General features: G+C 34.8%; 2 protein-coding genes across 9 annotated transcripts; one reads left to right on the top strand and one right to left on the bottom strand.

The window, feature by feature from the left end:
* Positions 1-512: 512 nt before the first annotated feature.
* Positions 513-1925, top strand: LOC141661465 (uncharacterized). 8 transcript variants are annotated; one of them, XR_012549958.1, is made up of 4 exons: positions 513-686; positions 818-906; positions 1373-1457; positions 1557-1925. XR_012549958.1 is itself a non-coding variant. In XM_074468479.1 (4 exons), the coding sequence occupies exons 1-4, from the start codon at positions 645-647 to the stop codon at positions 1745-1747; spliced, it is 357 nt and encodes a 118-aa protein (XP_074324580.1). In that variant the 5' UTR covers positions 513-644; the 3' UTR covers positions 1748-1925. The 8 variants fall into 8 exon arrangements, 3 of the variants coding, with proteins under 3 accessions (XP_074324580.1, XP_074324581.1, XP_074324579.1); XR_012549957.1 differs by having other exon boundaries at positions 798-906; positions 1379-1457; XR_012549956.1 differs by having other exon boundaries at positions 798-1171.
* A 4002-nt stretch (positions 1926-5927) lies between these two features.
* Positions 5928-6494, bottom strand: LOC141660397 (uncharacterized). Its single transcript, XM_074467382.1, has one exon. It carries the CDS (start codon positions 6492-6494, stop codon positions 5928-5930), a length of 567 nt encoding a protein of 188 aa, XP_074323483.1.
* Positions 6495-15511: the final 9017 nt, after the last annotated feature.

Here is a 15511-nt window from a genome sequence, read left to right as displayed (position 1 = left end):
TTATCTAAATTTTAAATTAAAATTTAATTTATACTATACTATAATAATCGAAATGGGGTATAATTTGGTATGTTTTTTTTTGGTTGGTATGCCTTTTTTTGGTTAGTTTGGTTATCCTCATTTATGACCGTCAGATATTTTATATTAAGTGATCAAGACCGTTAGATTCAAATACTAAAATAGTATACACTACTCAAGCTCACAAGTTCGAATCCCGCCTAAAGCAAATATTTATATTATTATTTATACACTCCTAAAACTCTGAGGTTCGAACCTCACCAACATCAAATATTTATAATATTATTTATACACTACCCAAGATTCAGATTCGAATCCTGCCAACAACAAATATTTATATTATTATTTATAAATATACTCATAACGTAATGATCCAAAAATAAATTTATTATAATTTAAATAATATAAAGATATAATGAAGATCGCTAGGGTAGTAAAACTAGTATATATTATAGTTAGTCAAAGACATAAACCAGATAGACAAAGGTGCAAGGACCTATATAGTGCAGTTCGAAATAAATTTAATTGGGCCTTTATAAGTTCACTGTGTTTGTGTTTGAGTTGGAATATAAAGGGACAGAGCCACTGCGTTAGGGTTAAAGTTGGGATCGAAGATTTTGAAAGAGATGCATAGAATGTTGAGAGGAGCTTTTCAAAGATCTGCAAAGGTGCCTCTGACTATAATTAAATCCATATTTGTTTGTGCGTTTTTCTTTCAATATTATGAAAGATACATTCGTTTTCATCTGACTCTTTATATATGATATTATATTAAACAGCTGCTTATGGCAAAAAGTAGGTCAAAATTGTTGATATATCCGTCTGTACTAATCGGCGTTTCAGCTGCAGCAGCTGCTGCTACAGATACACACATCTCTTTCCGGAAAGGTAACGATCGCAATTTTTTTATAAACATAAAATACCGGGTTTTGAAAAGTAAAAAACAAAAAGAAGAAGAAGAAGAAGAAAAGCGTCAACTTGAAGCCTATAAGAAAGAAGTATTAAGAAAATTATATGAAGCTGTTTTTAAGCCTATATATTACGCCGACGATGGCACTCCTGTCTTTCCTGCTGCAAATGGCAGGAATATTAATGAAATGGTAAGCGATTACGAAGAGGAAGAGGAAAAGAAAAAGAAGAACAACCAGGGGGGGTAAAGATATATTACTGTCCTTTATTATTATGTCTAAATAATCTCAACTGTAATGTATATTTGTTAGAATAAAATGGGTGTTTCCTCTCATTAATCCAGTAGTATCTTTATTGTGATTGTACTTTCCCCACATAATTATTTATTTGAATGTTTCTTGAATATTGGTGATTTGATTGGTAACGCTGGACTCTCACTTTTTAGTATCAGAAGCCTCGCCCCTGTGCAATATGCGACCGTAATATGCAAATATTTATGTATGAATGTGCAGAGGAGGATGAGGACTTAGGTAATTAGTGTTTAGTGCTTTTCTTTTAGCATTGAAGGTGGTAATGGTAGTTCAAGTTATAAATTTATATACAAACCTAAAAGGGTTTTTACACTGCAGATGTTTTGAGATTGGGAATTCAGGCAAAACTCAGGGGCATGAGCGTTCCAGAATTTCTAGACTATGCAAGAAAGGAGAAACAGTATTGCAAGGAGATGTGTGCAAAGTGCAAGGATGTTCCACTTCCACCTGGGTGTGAGTGGAATCAAGAGACAGTGGACAAATACTGTGGGAGATGGATGGTACTATGATATCTTTGTTTCTGGTGGTATGTGTTTTGGTAGCGAAATTAGTGATATGATGAATATTAAACATTTTTACTCTGAGTAGGCTATGATTATTATGTTTCTGAGCTTACCTGATCTGAACTAGAAGATTGATTAAGGTAAAATATCTGAGGAGAAATAATGAAACTCTTTTTTTTGTGCACCGCGAAAGTTAGATATAGGTAGTCATTAGATGGGGGAGTGCACTTACTGTATTTGGCACTTTGGCTAATCCATATTAGTTGTTTTTTAAACTATGTGACTCCTCACTTCTCCATGTTGCATTGCAACATTTCTAATTAATATGCATGGATGCAAGAGTGTAGGGTGTATACTATATAATACTACCTATCAATTGTTTAAGAGACAGAGAAAGCATTCACTAATATGCCTGCAAAAAGACTTCATTTTTATTCCCAGAAAACAGAACAAATAAAAGAACTACAAGCCACAAACAGATCCTGAAAAATAGGACACGGCCCAACTACTTCCTATCCAAATGCTAACACTACTTTGATTTATTAACTTCTCCAAAAAAAACGACCACAACCAGCTGACCAATTCTGGCACAAACTAGACGTTGCAAAAACCAAATACGAAAAATAAAAGCATGTTTGATATTACAATTTCAACAATCCCCCCTTTAATATCAAACATATCCATTCAGATTCTTAACTCCCATAAGCTTTCTCATACTCTCAAACTTGGATTTAACCAAAGCCTTCGTTAATATGTCTGCTCGCTGTTCGTTACTAGTCACATGCTTCAAAACCACTTCACCACGCTCCACGCATTCTCTAATAAAATGAAATCGTGCATCAATGTGCTTCCTTCTCCCATGAAACATTGGATTCTTCGCTAGATCTATGGCAGACCTGTTGTCAATACAAAGTACCACTGGACCTACGAACTCAGATGTAATCTGACCAAGAACATTTCGTAACCAAATGGCTTGACATGCCGCTGCTGTAGCCGCCATAAACTCCGCTTCGCATGAAGACAAGGCCACACAATGTTGTTTCTGTGACACCCAGGTTACAACACTTTCGTTCAAGTAAAAAACCATTCCACTAGTACTCCTTCTGTCATCCAGGAGACCAGCCAAGTCGCTGTCTGAATACCCATAAAGAACATTATTTCTGCTGTCTTCGGAGTACACTAAACCAAAGTGAATCGTTCCCTTCACATACCTCATGATTCGTTTCATAGCTTCCAAGTGAAGTTTTGTTGGTCTTTCCATGTATTGACTAACAATTCCCACACAATAAGCTATATCCGGCCTCGTATGCACCAAATAGCGAAGACAACCAATTAAACTCCGAAACATAGTAGCATCTATTTCTTCCCCTTTCTCATCACGTGTGATCAGTACCTTTGGGTCCATAGGGTACGTTGTTGGATTGCATTCCAACATACCTGCCTTCTCAAGGATTTTCCGAGCATACCCAGATTGTTTCAAGACGATGCAGTTATCCCTTTGCTCCACTTCGATACCCAAGTAGTAGCTTAACTTTCCCATGTCACTCATCTGAAATTTTTGATTCATTTCCCGTTTGAACTTCTCAATCACATCAATACAAGAACCTGTGACTAGCAGATCGTCCACATATACGGCTATAATCAACACTTCTCCTTGTTCCATTCTAGTGTACACTGCTGGTTCATAAGGACAACGCAAAAAACCAAAATTTTCAAGACAAGAATTTAACTTCGCATACCAGGCACGGGGAGCTTGGCGAAGACCATACAACGCCTTCTTTAATTTATACACGAGATGCTCTTTTCCAGTCTTCTCAAAGCCTTCGGGTTGAGACACATAAACATCCTCCTTTATTTCCCCGTTTAAGAAAGCCGTCTTCATGTCCAGGTGATGAACTTCCCAATTTTTCTTAGCTGACAGTGCTAGCAATAGTCTCACAGTTTCCAGCCTTGTGACTGGTGCATATACTTCGTCATAATCGACACCCCTTTTCAGTACATACCCCTTTGCCACAAGACGTGCCTTATGCTTAACGATCTTCCCATCTGCATCTTTCTTGAGTTTGAAGACCCACTTTAAACCAATAACTTTCTCGCCGGGTGGCAGCGTTGTTAAATCCCAGGTCTCATTTTCTTCGATGGAAGTCATTTCCCGTTCCATGGCCTGCTTCCAGTTGTTGTCCTGAACTGCTTGTTTAAAGTTTCCTGGTTCATCAACTCCCATCAGGTTCAATTCTTCATCAGCTTCCATCTCTGCTGTCTCATCGTATATGTCACGAATATGTCTGACTTTTCTTGGTTCTACACTATCATCATAATCATCTGGATTAAGCTGAGTAACTGATGTTGAACGAATGGGCGTAGTTCCCTGGAACTCTTTTCCTTCATTTCCCTCTCCGAATTCGTACTGCTCATTGTCTATAACTCCGTCTGTGCCCATCACTGTAAATTGCATTGATGCTTCTCCTTCTTTATCATCCCCATTCCATGGCCAGAGCTCTGTTTCTTCGAAAGTTACATCACGACTTACATGGATACGATCTTCCAAGGGATCATAGAGACGATACCCTTTTGTGCCCGGCTCTTTTCCAAGATTAATGACTCTTTTACTTCGATCCTCCAGCTTTTGAACGTTCCTCCCAGCTGTCCTCATATATGCTAAGCATCCAAAAACACGAACGTAAGTCAGGTTTGGCTTCCTTTCATACCATGCTTCATATGGGGTTTGTCTAGTGAGAGCCCGTGTTGGGACCCTATTGAGAATGTACACTGAATTTCTCACAGCTTCTCCCCACATCTTGCTTGGCAAATTCATCTCTTTCAAACAACTTCTAGTCATTTCCACCACCGTCCTGTTACGACGCTCCACTACACCATTTTGTTGCGGTGTATAAGGAGTTGTGTAGTGTCGTTCAATGCCAGCTCCCTCACAATATTCTTTGAACTCGTTCGAGGTAAATTCTCCCCCCCTGTTAGTCCTGAACACCTTAATCTGTTTCTCTTGTCCCCTTTCAACTTGTGCATGAAACATTTTGAATGTCTTCAATGCCTCATCTTTGCTCTTTAAGAAGTAGACCCACATGAAACGACTGTAGTCATCAACTAAAAGAAAGAAATACCTGTAGCCTGATGCAGTTGCCGGAGAAATTGGGCCACACAGGTCACCATGAATCAACTCAAGCACCTTCCCAGCTTCGTAGTTTGCCTTACTCGGAATTTTCTTTCTTGCTTGTTTCGACATAAGACACCCGTCACACACATTCCTAGGGTGACTTATTTTCGGCATACCTATCACCATTCGTTCCTTAAACATCAAGTGCATTGCCGGGTAGTTTACATGACCAAGGCGTACATGCCACAGTCGAGACACCTCGTCCACTTCTGCCATCAAGCATCCTTGCGTTCCTGTCTCTATGATAATTTTGTACAAGCGATTTGTTGAGCGTCTCACTTTCATCAACAAGCGTTCATTTTCCTCGTAGATCCATAGAAATTCCCCATTGATTACCACCTTGTTTCCCCTTTCAGACATTTGTCCCAAGCTTATTATATTATTGCATAGACTTGGTATATAGTATACGTCCACCAGTCTTCTCTCCTCCCCATTCTTACACAGCATCGTGACAGTCCCCTTTCCTTCGATCTTAACAGTCGAGCCATCACCAAAACGAACCATGCCCGTAGCCGTCTCATCCAGTTCTGTGAATTTTTCTTTAAAGCCCGTCATATGGTTACTTGCTCCGTTGTCAAGGTATCACAAGTTGGTTTCTTCTACCTTTTTATCTTTCTTTGACAACAGAGACTGAATCACCTTGCTTTCGTCTGTGAGTGTCACCATCTGCTCTTCTTTTGTACATTTAGCCAAAAGTAAGGCCGGTTCATCATCATCTACCTGTGCCATATATGCTTCCTGTTTGACATCTCTGTTCTTCTTGGGTTTTCGACAGTCCCTGGCAAAATGTCCGAAATTGTTGCAGTTGTAGCATTTTAGAGTACTTTTATCATACCCCCCCCCCCCGATTTCTGAGGTTTGAAGAACCTTCATTGCTCGATCGTTTTGCCCATTCTTCACGAGTCAATAGTAGTTTCCTTTCACCCCTCTCTCGTTTTGTCCATTCCTCCGCTGTTAGCAACAAACGACTCTCCTTTGTCTCTGTTTTTCCATTTACGCGTTCCTCATGAGCTTTCAAGAGCCAACTGCCTCCTCCATGGTCATGTTCTCAAGATCTCCAAACTGCTCTATGGCGGATGTTATCTGCAAGAATTTCGATGGGACTGCTCGTAACAATTTTTTCACCGTATAAGATTCAGACATCGTCTCTCCAAGTGCTCTGATGTTTGTAATGACTCCGTTCATTTTCATGTGAAACTCGTCAATCGACTCATCCTCTTTCATACTCATGGCTTCAAACTCTGATTTCAAACTCTGTATCTTGGCCTGCTTTGCTCGATCAGCACCCTGATAGAGCGTCTTGATTGCCTCCCAGGCATCCTTTGCCGTCTCCTTTTCTGCAAGTGACAACAGGGTTTCTTCAGGGATTCCCTGATAAATCATGGCCAACGCCACCTTGTCCGTCTTGTCGTCCACCGGAGTTTTGGTGTCTTTCTGTTCGATGGCACACCATACCCCTTGTGCTTTGAGAAACACCTTCATCTTGAGAGCCCAAGCCGTGTAATTGCTCCTGGTAAGCATTGGGTAACTCAATTCTATGGATCCATTCTTCCATTTGACGACTTCCTTGTTAGCTTCCATCTTCGGTTGTCTTTCACGTCCGCCCAGAACTTCCCTGCTCTGATACCAAGTGTAGGGTGTATACTATATAATACTACCTATCAATTGTTTAAGAAACAGAGAAAGCATTCACTAATATGCCTGCAAAAAGACTTGATTTTTATTCCCAGAAAACAGAATAAATAAAAGAACTACAAGCCACAAACAGATCCTGAAAAATAGGACACGACCCAACTACTTCCTATCCAAATGCTAACACTACTTTGATTTATTAACTTCTCCAAAAAAAACGACCACAACCAGCTGACCAATTCTGGCACAAACTAGACGTTGCAAAAACCAAATACGAAAAATAAAAGCATGTTTGATATTACAATTTCAACAATGGCAAGAGTTCTCCTGTTTAACATTGTGGTACAATTTTGATGCAGTTCAATTATTTTCTAAACAACTATAGGGCTGTGCTTCAGTTAAATAGTTACTGTTTTTTTATGGTTTTATGCTCATCCGGTGCTTCTTCTTGATTTTGTGAAATAAAAATTGTTAAGTTTTTGATGCTGTAATATCCATCTTATGTTATTCAATAGTCCAGTGTGATTTTCTGTGGGAAAGTATGTTTGTCGTGTTCAACTCCTGTTCAAGCATCTGACATCAATTTGTCAACAAGTATCAGTTAGATATTCTTATGTTGAAGCCTTTCAATTGAAGAAAATAACTTTAAAAATCGGAACTTTTGTAGACTTGTGGTCATTTCTGATCGATGTAAGTTATGCTTTTCAGTAGAGAAGTTAGTGTGTTCTGGCTGGTTATATTGATGAGCATGAATGTATATTTGAGCTTTACTTGATGACTGCAAAATTTATTAAGAGGGATGTGTACGTGAAACCTTGGTGATTGACAAATGATTACAGAGAAAAGAGTGAGTTTACATTACAAGGTATATTCTCAAGAATAAGTAATAGAATATGTTGTTTTCCTCTCCTGGTACCAGGAGCTGAGACGCGCAGTGAGGCCGTTTTGAGCTCTGTTTCTTGTAGGCTAGCCTTCCTGACCTTGCCAAACAACACACAGTCACCCTTATTTTAAACCGCTAATCACAGATAGGTAGCCAAGATATCTTTATAAATAGTTTAATTAATTTATTTATGGATTTCTTACGTAAATTATATTTGGATACAATTTTTTTTGAACAAAATAAAAAGAAACCAACCAAATTAAGTATACAAAATATTATATTAAAAATTAGTTAAAACAAAAATTTCCCCTCTTGTCTTTTTCTTTTGTTCATGGGATATGCACTTAGCTTTTATTGTATTAAGCTTTATCAATTTACTAAATAAGTTGTTTTCATCCGATACTAAGTAGTGACTGAAAGGTAACAGAGCAGTTCCATCTGGTGATGAGGAGAAAGGGGGATTCGTGGAAAATTTAGACCGATGCTGTTTTTTTTCAAGTAATGAAAGAGTGAAGATTTATGATTTATAGTATTTGGCTATTTGTTTTTTGTCAGGATAGTATTTCGGCACAGGTTAAATGTCATTAAATAAAATAGATGACATATATTTGGGCCGCTATAATAACAAGATATGATAACGAATTAACGCCTGTTAGTGAGGTTTATTGGCTACTTGAATCGACGGAATCTTGGGCCTTATAATAAATGGGGGAAGAACTTTGGCGTCTTCAAAAATATAATTTATAATTTAAAATAAATAAATGTTATATAAATTATAAGTAGATTTTATAAGTTATTGAATAATTTATTTATCAGTAAAAATAAACTTCTTTATTATATTAAATAAAATAATTATTAAACACAATTATCTTATAAGTTAATAAACTAGCTCTATAGCCCGTGCATTGCACGGGCATGTTTTATGTTTTATAGTGTGTGAATTGATATTATTTTGATTGTAATTGTCGACTATATATTCATGTTGTTTCAGGATAAATCGATTAACTAAATTTCTCTTTTTATGAAATTGAGATCGATGTCTTACTTAACGTGTTTTTTTTCAAAATGAATTGAATATGCGGAAATGAAATCGAAATATACGATCAAAATGTAACACAAATGAAAGCACACATATCTCATGAAAATAATTACAACTCATAAGAATGAAATATTGCGGAGTTAATTAAAGAGTTATTATAGTTGTTTACATGGTACAATTAGTGATACAAAATATAATGAATATGAGGTAATCTTACTTTCCATATTAGAAAATGTAATGATTGGATATGAAAGCTGACACATTAAATATAATATTATACAATTGACAATATAAATACATTTTTCAATATACATCATTTTTTATGATAAATATATTAATAGATAGGTCAGTAATTAATTGTAATGAAAATTGAAAAATGGACTAAATTGGTTGAACTACTGATTTACGGTTTATCAAAAATCGAGAATTTATCGGAATGCTAAATCGAAATAATATCGAACATATTTTTATATTCTTTTTAAAATATATAAGTAAAATAATTATATTTGAGATGTGTAAAATTGCATTTGTACATCCATACTAAGTTATAACATTATTTTGTGTGCATTATTTATTAAAATAATAAGAGTCTTAATCATCTTTACGCATCTCTCTTCTTTTTCCCTTATCTTTTCAGTTTCTATTCGGCAGCCGTCTGATTTCTTCATTTAAAATCGTCATTCTTCACCAACCCGATACTGAGGATAATTCTTCTTCCTTTTCTTCTCTTCATAGCCTCAAATCGTGTGTTTGATTCGTCAAATTTTGACCGGAAAATTGTCGATTTTGATCAAAAATGGTAAAAATGTTGTATGCTCCGATTTTGCTCAATAGATTGTTCGGTTGTCTTGTAGCAATTTATCGGCGAAAATTTTGATTTCCATACCAGTACAGTAATCTTATAACTCTTTTACTTATACCTCTGAAAAAACTTTAAATTGGTTAATGTAAGAAAAATGATTCACCTTACTATTGTAAAATATTAATGTAACTGTAACTGTAATGAACTTGATATTTTAATATTTTATTATATATATTCAAAATCTCCAAACCAGTCTTAGTTTATATTCGATTTGGTCATATAATAAGAATCTCTAACTTTATTATAAACACCCCTCATACCCCACTCTTTTATTCATATACAAAGAGAATATATATTATATTTCTTGAATTTAATACTTGATACACTAACATTGTCATTTTGAGATTAGCTAACATATTAAATTTATTTGCTGAAAATAAATTTATTTTATATAAAGTCTTTAGAAAAAATAAGAATTTAGTATATATATAGGCAAATATTATTAAATTTTAGATATCTAATTATAGGTTGTTAATATTCAATGATAAATGGTAACATATACTCCCTCTGTCCCGTTGATTTCTATACGTTTACTATTTGCACGTATTTCGAGGTCTCTATAAAATATAGTTCCGTAATGTTTTTTTCAAAAAAATTTTTTTGAATAAAAGTTTAAACATGAAACTTTTTTTCATAATTTTTTTTTTTAAAAAAAATATTGTGGAATTATGTTTTAAATGAGCATTGAAAAGCGTGCCGAAAAGTAACGTATAGAATTCAATGGGACAGAGGGAGTATAAAATTATTAATACTAATAGGTGTAATTAATATATGTTATTAAATATGGCAATTATTTATATTTATTAATAAGGAGTAATAATGACTTAAGTGTAATTAATACAAGGTATTAAATTTGACAATTATTTGTATTTATTATTGATGGGTAAATTAGTAATTTGGAATGAATTGTCTCACCCAACCCCCTTTTGCTCTATTATATATATAATAGATGTGTACATATTATATAATTGAAAAATATGATATGATGTGAGATACACTTTTTTCATTTTTGTATAAAAGATGTAGTTGAAAGTGTTTAAAATTTTGTTAAATTCCATAATTGTTATTGCATAACATTGAAATTTATTATTTGACAAGATCATGTTAATCGATTACGAAAAAATTGAGCTCATTTGTGTTAGTTAGCTTAACTTCTTATATCTTGTATGTAGGGGTGTAATCGAGTCGAGCTGAGCCGAATACTGTTCGAGCTCGATTAAAATAGTTCGGGTTCGAGCTCGAGCTCGATCGAGCCTTTAATTTCAAGTTCGAAGCTCGACTCGTACAAGGCTCGGTAGGCTCGAGTTCGGCTCGAGTTCGGCTCGAAATCTCGAATTAATTCACTAAATACTAACAAAAAACTTGAAATATGATCGGTTCGACTCGATTTCGGCTCGAGTTCGACTCGATAAAAATAAATAATATATAATAAATATTAAATATTTATGTAAAAATATATTTATAATAAAAAAATTAAAAATAATAGAGGCTTGATAAAATATTTAATATTTATATTAAATATTTTTAATTTTAGTAAATTAAAAATATATTTAGTAAATACGATATTTGATTTTCTTTCGAATTTAACTTTATTCTACTGTAAATGGAATAATTAAAATGGGATATACGATATTAAATGCGATAATAATAGATATATAAAATCATAATAATATTAGAATTTTAGTCTATACTTATAAAATATATATATGTAATTATAAGTATAAGTTCTTATTATACAATAATGGAGTAGTAATAAATATATAATTATTAGTAACTAATGAGCTAGATGTAATTAATATATGTTATTAAATTTGATATTTATTAGTACATATTTATGAGGGGTAATTAAGTAATTTAAAATGAATAAATTATCTCAATGAACCCCCTAGTTGCTCTATTATATATATAAATAATAGATTTTAAATTAAAAAAATTAAAATATAGGTGTTAAATTTTATATTCATAAAAAATTAAAATAAATTAAAAATATGCCATTAAGTTTAAACTATCTTATAACTTACAAAATATTTAATATAAGTGATTCTACAAGTGCTAAATAAATTTTTAAGAATTTAAAAGATTTTTTTAAGTTATCCTTATAAGTTGACCGCCAAGCAAGTTTTCACCAAAGTATATGTTAGGTCACACACACACTGTAGAGGGGGTGAATACAGTGTATAGTACACTCAAATCGAACTTTAAGAACTTAAGTAACAGAAAACAAACTTTATTGAAACAATAAACTCTGTTACAGTATGGAACTGTTACCTCTCAGTGATGAACAAATATCACGAGAGCTGCTAGGGTTACAATGAATAATCTTTTCTAATAATGATAACACTTATAGTGTAAACCCTATGTCTGTGTTTATATACTACACAGTTACAAGATACTCGCTAATTGATATGGAATATAATTCTGCTTCCTAAAATATATCAATCAGATATCTTTTCTTCCAAGTATTCCATTCTTCACGGAATTCCTTCTTCATGCATATCTCTTCTTATGTTTATCTCAATCTTCTTTCCTTTAATCAGCTACTGTCCTTATCTGATTATCCTTCAGCACTTAAGTTCTGATATCTAACTTCTGATGATTATCTCCTGATAACATACGTACTGATATCCTTAAGTCCTGACTTTCAGTATAAGTACTGATCAACAGTTAAGTACTGATTTATCCTGTTCAGTAAGATCTGAAAGCTAAACATAAAACATATTAGCCATGACATTATCAAATATATCTAACAATCTCCCCCAACTTGTAAATTAACATAATATACAAGTTTAACAGATATTTGATGATGTCAAAAACATTAAGTACAAATGCATGAGAATTAGACTAGATAACTACAACTTACAGTCCTTAAAGTTTTTACCAATTTCAACTTCTGATAACAACTTCAGTCTGTATAAATATCATAATTTAAGCAGTTGTAGATCTTCGACTTGGCTTCTTCATTTTCTGATCTCTCTGATGTCAGGAGTTGTTCTGAGATAGTTCTTCAACAAACATTTCTCAGCATATCTTAGTTCATCAATCATTCTCCTTTTAACATCTTTAAGCTCTGCAGTATCTTCACCAGTTTGAAAGATTGCAGCTCTGAGATCATTGATGTTTGCTTTTCTCAACTCCTGATCTAGTCTTATGACATAAGCTTTGTCAGACTCTAGATTGAATTCAAGTCCCTTAATACCAAGATACGTTCTGATCTGTGCAGTATTAGGCTTCATATCAACAATATCACCATTGTGATCTCTGTACTTTGGAACATATATGCTGTCAGACTTAACAGAATAAAGCCTTTTCTGTCTCTGAATCTGTTCTTTTAAGTAGTTTGTAGCAGTCCCTGTTATTCTGTCATCCACTTGAAGTAAGAAAAGTACATGCTCCAATTCTTCAAAATACTTCAATGGAATGGCATTTTGTCTTATATGATAAACCCTACCATCTGTCATGAAATACAACATGATATATTCTTTCAAGTAGGTATGGTAAACCATCTGTACAGATTCCAGTTGATTCAATCTCTCAGGAGTTGCTCCAATACCTGGTTCACTCAAGGAAGTTGGATCATTGGTAGTGTTGTGTACTCTTCTTTCATCAGCACTTCTCAATCCAGTTTTATCTCTAGCTTCCTTTCCAGTAACTACTCTTGCTTCAAAACCACTTGCAGTAGTCTTCAAAGATTGAGTCTGTTTTGCTTTAGTGAATCCTGGTAGGAGTGTCTTTGATCTATTTTCTGATATCAAGTTAACTTGAGCTCTGTCAGAGGTGACTTGCTTCTTTTGAATATCAGAACTTACAATTTCTTGACTCTGAACAACTTGAGCCATGTCAGAGGTTGTTTTAAGAACTTTTCTTGAAGTCAGAGCAAGATCATCTTTTTTATCAATAATTTCTTCTTCCTCAGGAGGTACATAAGCCTTGATAGGTTCACCAACCTTTTCTTTACCCTTGGATCTTGGATCTGTCTGTGGTTGTGATCTAGCCAATGTTGCTTCAGTATGTGTCCTTTCTTTGATCACAATGCCTTTAATTTTTGGAAGTGACTTTTTACCAGAAGCTTCAGATTTAGATGTAACTTTTTCTGATTTAAGTCTGGCTTCTTCTTCCTTTAAACTTTCCAAGTCCATTCCTGGATTTTCTTGAAGAAATAACTGTCTTGACATTTCCTCATCAAGATCTAGAAGTTCATCAGAACTTATCCTTTTACCAGCAGCAGAACTGATTCTTTTCCCAGTATCAGAACTTGTCCTGTGACTAGCTTGTCTTGATGTAAACCTTCTACCTTGACTATGACCGCTACCCATTCCAGAGTATCCTTGATCATCATTTCCATCATCCTTTCCTTGCAGTGTCTTGTTGATTTTGCATTTGGACTTAATTACCTTCTCCCCCTTTTTGGCATCAGCAGGTAGTAAAAGAGAGATAAGTAATTCAACTGAGGATTGGATTTCAGTAAGTTGCGATTGCTGAGAAGTTTGATTTGTCAGAATATCATCAATCTGAGCTTGTTGTTTCTCTTGAGTTTTCTCAATATAAGCAATCCTGTCAATGGTAGGTTGAAAGAACTTTTTCTTATCAATTTTCCAAACTTGTTCTTGTTTGATAAAGTTCTCCTGAATCTTGTGTAGCTCTGCATGAGTAGTTGAATGAAGACATTGTAGATGTTTAGTACTCAATGCAGTGACTCTAAGCTGGGTTTTAAAATCATCAGAATTTAACATTTCATCAGCTTTAGTCAAGTGCTCAGCAAGATGTAATGCATTTGGAACACAGGAAACTGAGTTCCATTCCTTAGTCCACTCCTGACCTGCAGGAGTTTCACTCCAAGGTACCGGTGCATCCCTGATAACAAACTCCTTTACCAGTTCAGACTTAGGAAGAGTCGGTTGAGGAGTATGTCCTGAAGGACCTGCTTCATCAACATCTACAGTTGGAGCAGCTTCACCAGTATCTCCAGCATTTGCAGCATCAGAACTTAAAGAATCAGTATCTTCTGATAAGACAACAATGTGAGTAGCAATGGAGGCTTCAGCATCCTCTAATTGCTGATCTGATACTAAGTTCTGATCAACAGCCAAATCCTGATGCTCACCTAAAGTCTGATCATCAGCATCTTGATGCAAAGAAGGTGTTGTTGATAACTCTGGAGTTTGAACAGCATCAGTAACAGGTGTTGTGAAAGGATTATTTGCTGTTGGAGCTTCTAATAGAAGTACTTCAGACACAACTAAGTGTTGATCAGCAATATCAGCACTTGTGTCTGGATTACCAAGAGATGCAGATGGTGAATTAGCCCTGTCAGATACAGTTTCCTGAGATGGAGTGGATGGAGAAGAAGTGACTGGAGCAAATTCCTTATCTTGTGAGATCAGAGATTCCTGATCCCCTTCCTTAGCTGCTTCCTCTTCATCATCTGAAACTGGCCTTTGTGCCCTCTGTTTCTTGTACTTCTTGGTTGATGTGGATTCCTTGGGAGTTTCAGGAACTATCATTCATCTAAGCCTCTTGAGAAGCCTAGAACCCCCAATTTCAGAATCCTTCTGAGAAACCTCTTTCTCAGCTTCATTTACAACAGGTTCTCTAGAAGAAACCTGTTCCTCAGAATCAGATTCATCTCTCAATACAATCCTCCTTCTCTTTTGAGATATTTGAGGAATAGTTTTTGTCCTCTTTGGCTTGGAGGATGAGGGTTGAAGAGTCCAGTTGCCTAGTTTCAAGGAAAAACCGTTCCATTTATAAATAGAAACAGTTTTGATTCAAAATTTAAACCGTTAGCACTGATTGAATTATTTTTCACTGCATCATTAATATTCTGAAAATACATCACATGAAAATGACCAAGATAAATTAGATAAGTAAGTGCTGAAACTGAATCAGAACTTAATATAAAACAAAATTTATATGGTCATCAGAATATCAATCAGGATTTATCAACACAAGACAAAATAACTCAGAGACAAAATCTTGAAGTAAAAACAACTTTCATTAATATATCAAGACAATACATTTATGAAATGGAAATTACATCAATACTTATACAAGATTTTCCCTAAGCTTCTAAACCTAACATCAACAGCTTTAGTCCTAGCTAAGAAGCCTGACAAAGCTGATGATGAAGAAAAACAGGAAGACGACGAGATTAAGTCATCTTCTTCTTCCTACTCTCGACAAAC

Source organism: Apium graveolens, chromosome 5, assembly GCF_009905375.1.
Source record: "Apium graveolens cultivar Ventura chromosome 5, ASM990537v1, whole genome shotgun sequence".
Lineage (NCBI taxonomy): Eukaryota > Viridiplantae > Streptophyta > Magnoliopsida > Apiales > Apiaceae > Apium > Apium graveolens.
The sequence above is the reverse complement of the archived record's forward strand: the minus strand, read 5'-3'. Positions and strand labels throughout refer to the sequence as shown.

Excerpts from the sequence above, each read along its gene's own strand:
- LOC141661465 (XM_074468478.1), top strand. The coding sequence starts at position 645 with ATGCATAGAATGTTGAGAGGAGCTTTTCAAAGATCTGCAAAG. Across the intron at positions 687-861 it reads CTTTTCAAAGATCTGCAAAG|CTGCAGCAGCTGCTGCTACA; the intron begins GTGCCTCTGACT and ends TCGGCGTTTCAG. Across the intron at positions 1,458-1,556 it reads AGAGGAGGATGAGGACTTAG|ATGTTTTGAGATTGGGAATT; the intron begins GTAATTAGTGTT and ends TTTACACTGCAG.
- LOC141660397 (XM_074467382.1), bottom strand. The coding sequence starts at position 6,494 with ATGGAAGCTAACAAGGAAGTCGTCAAATGGAAGAATGGATCCATAGAA.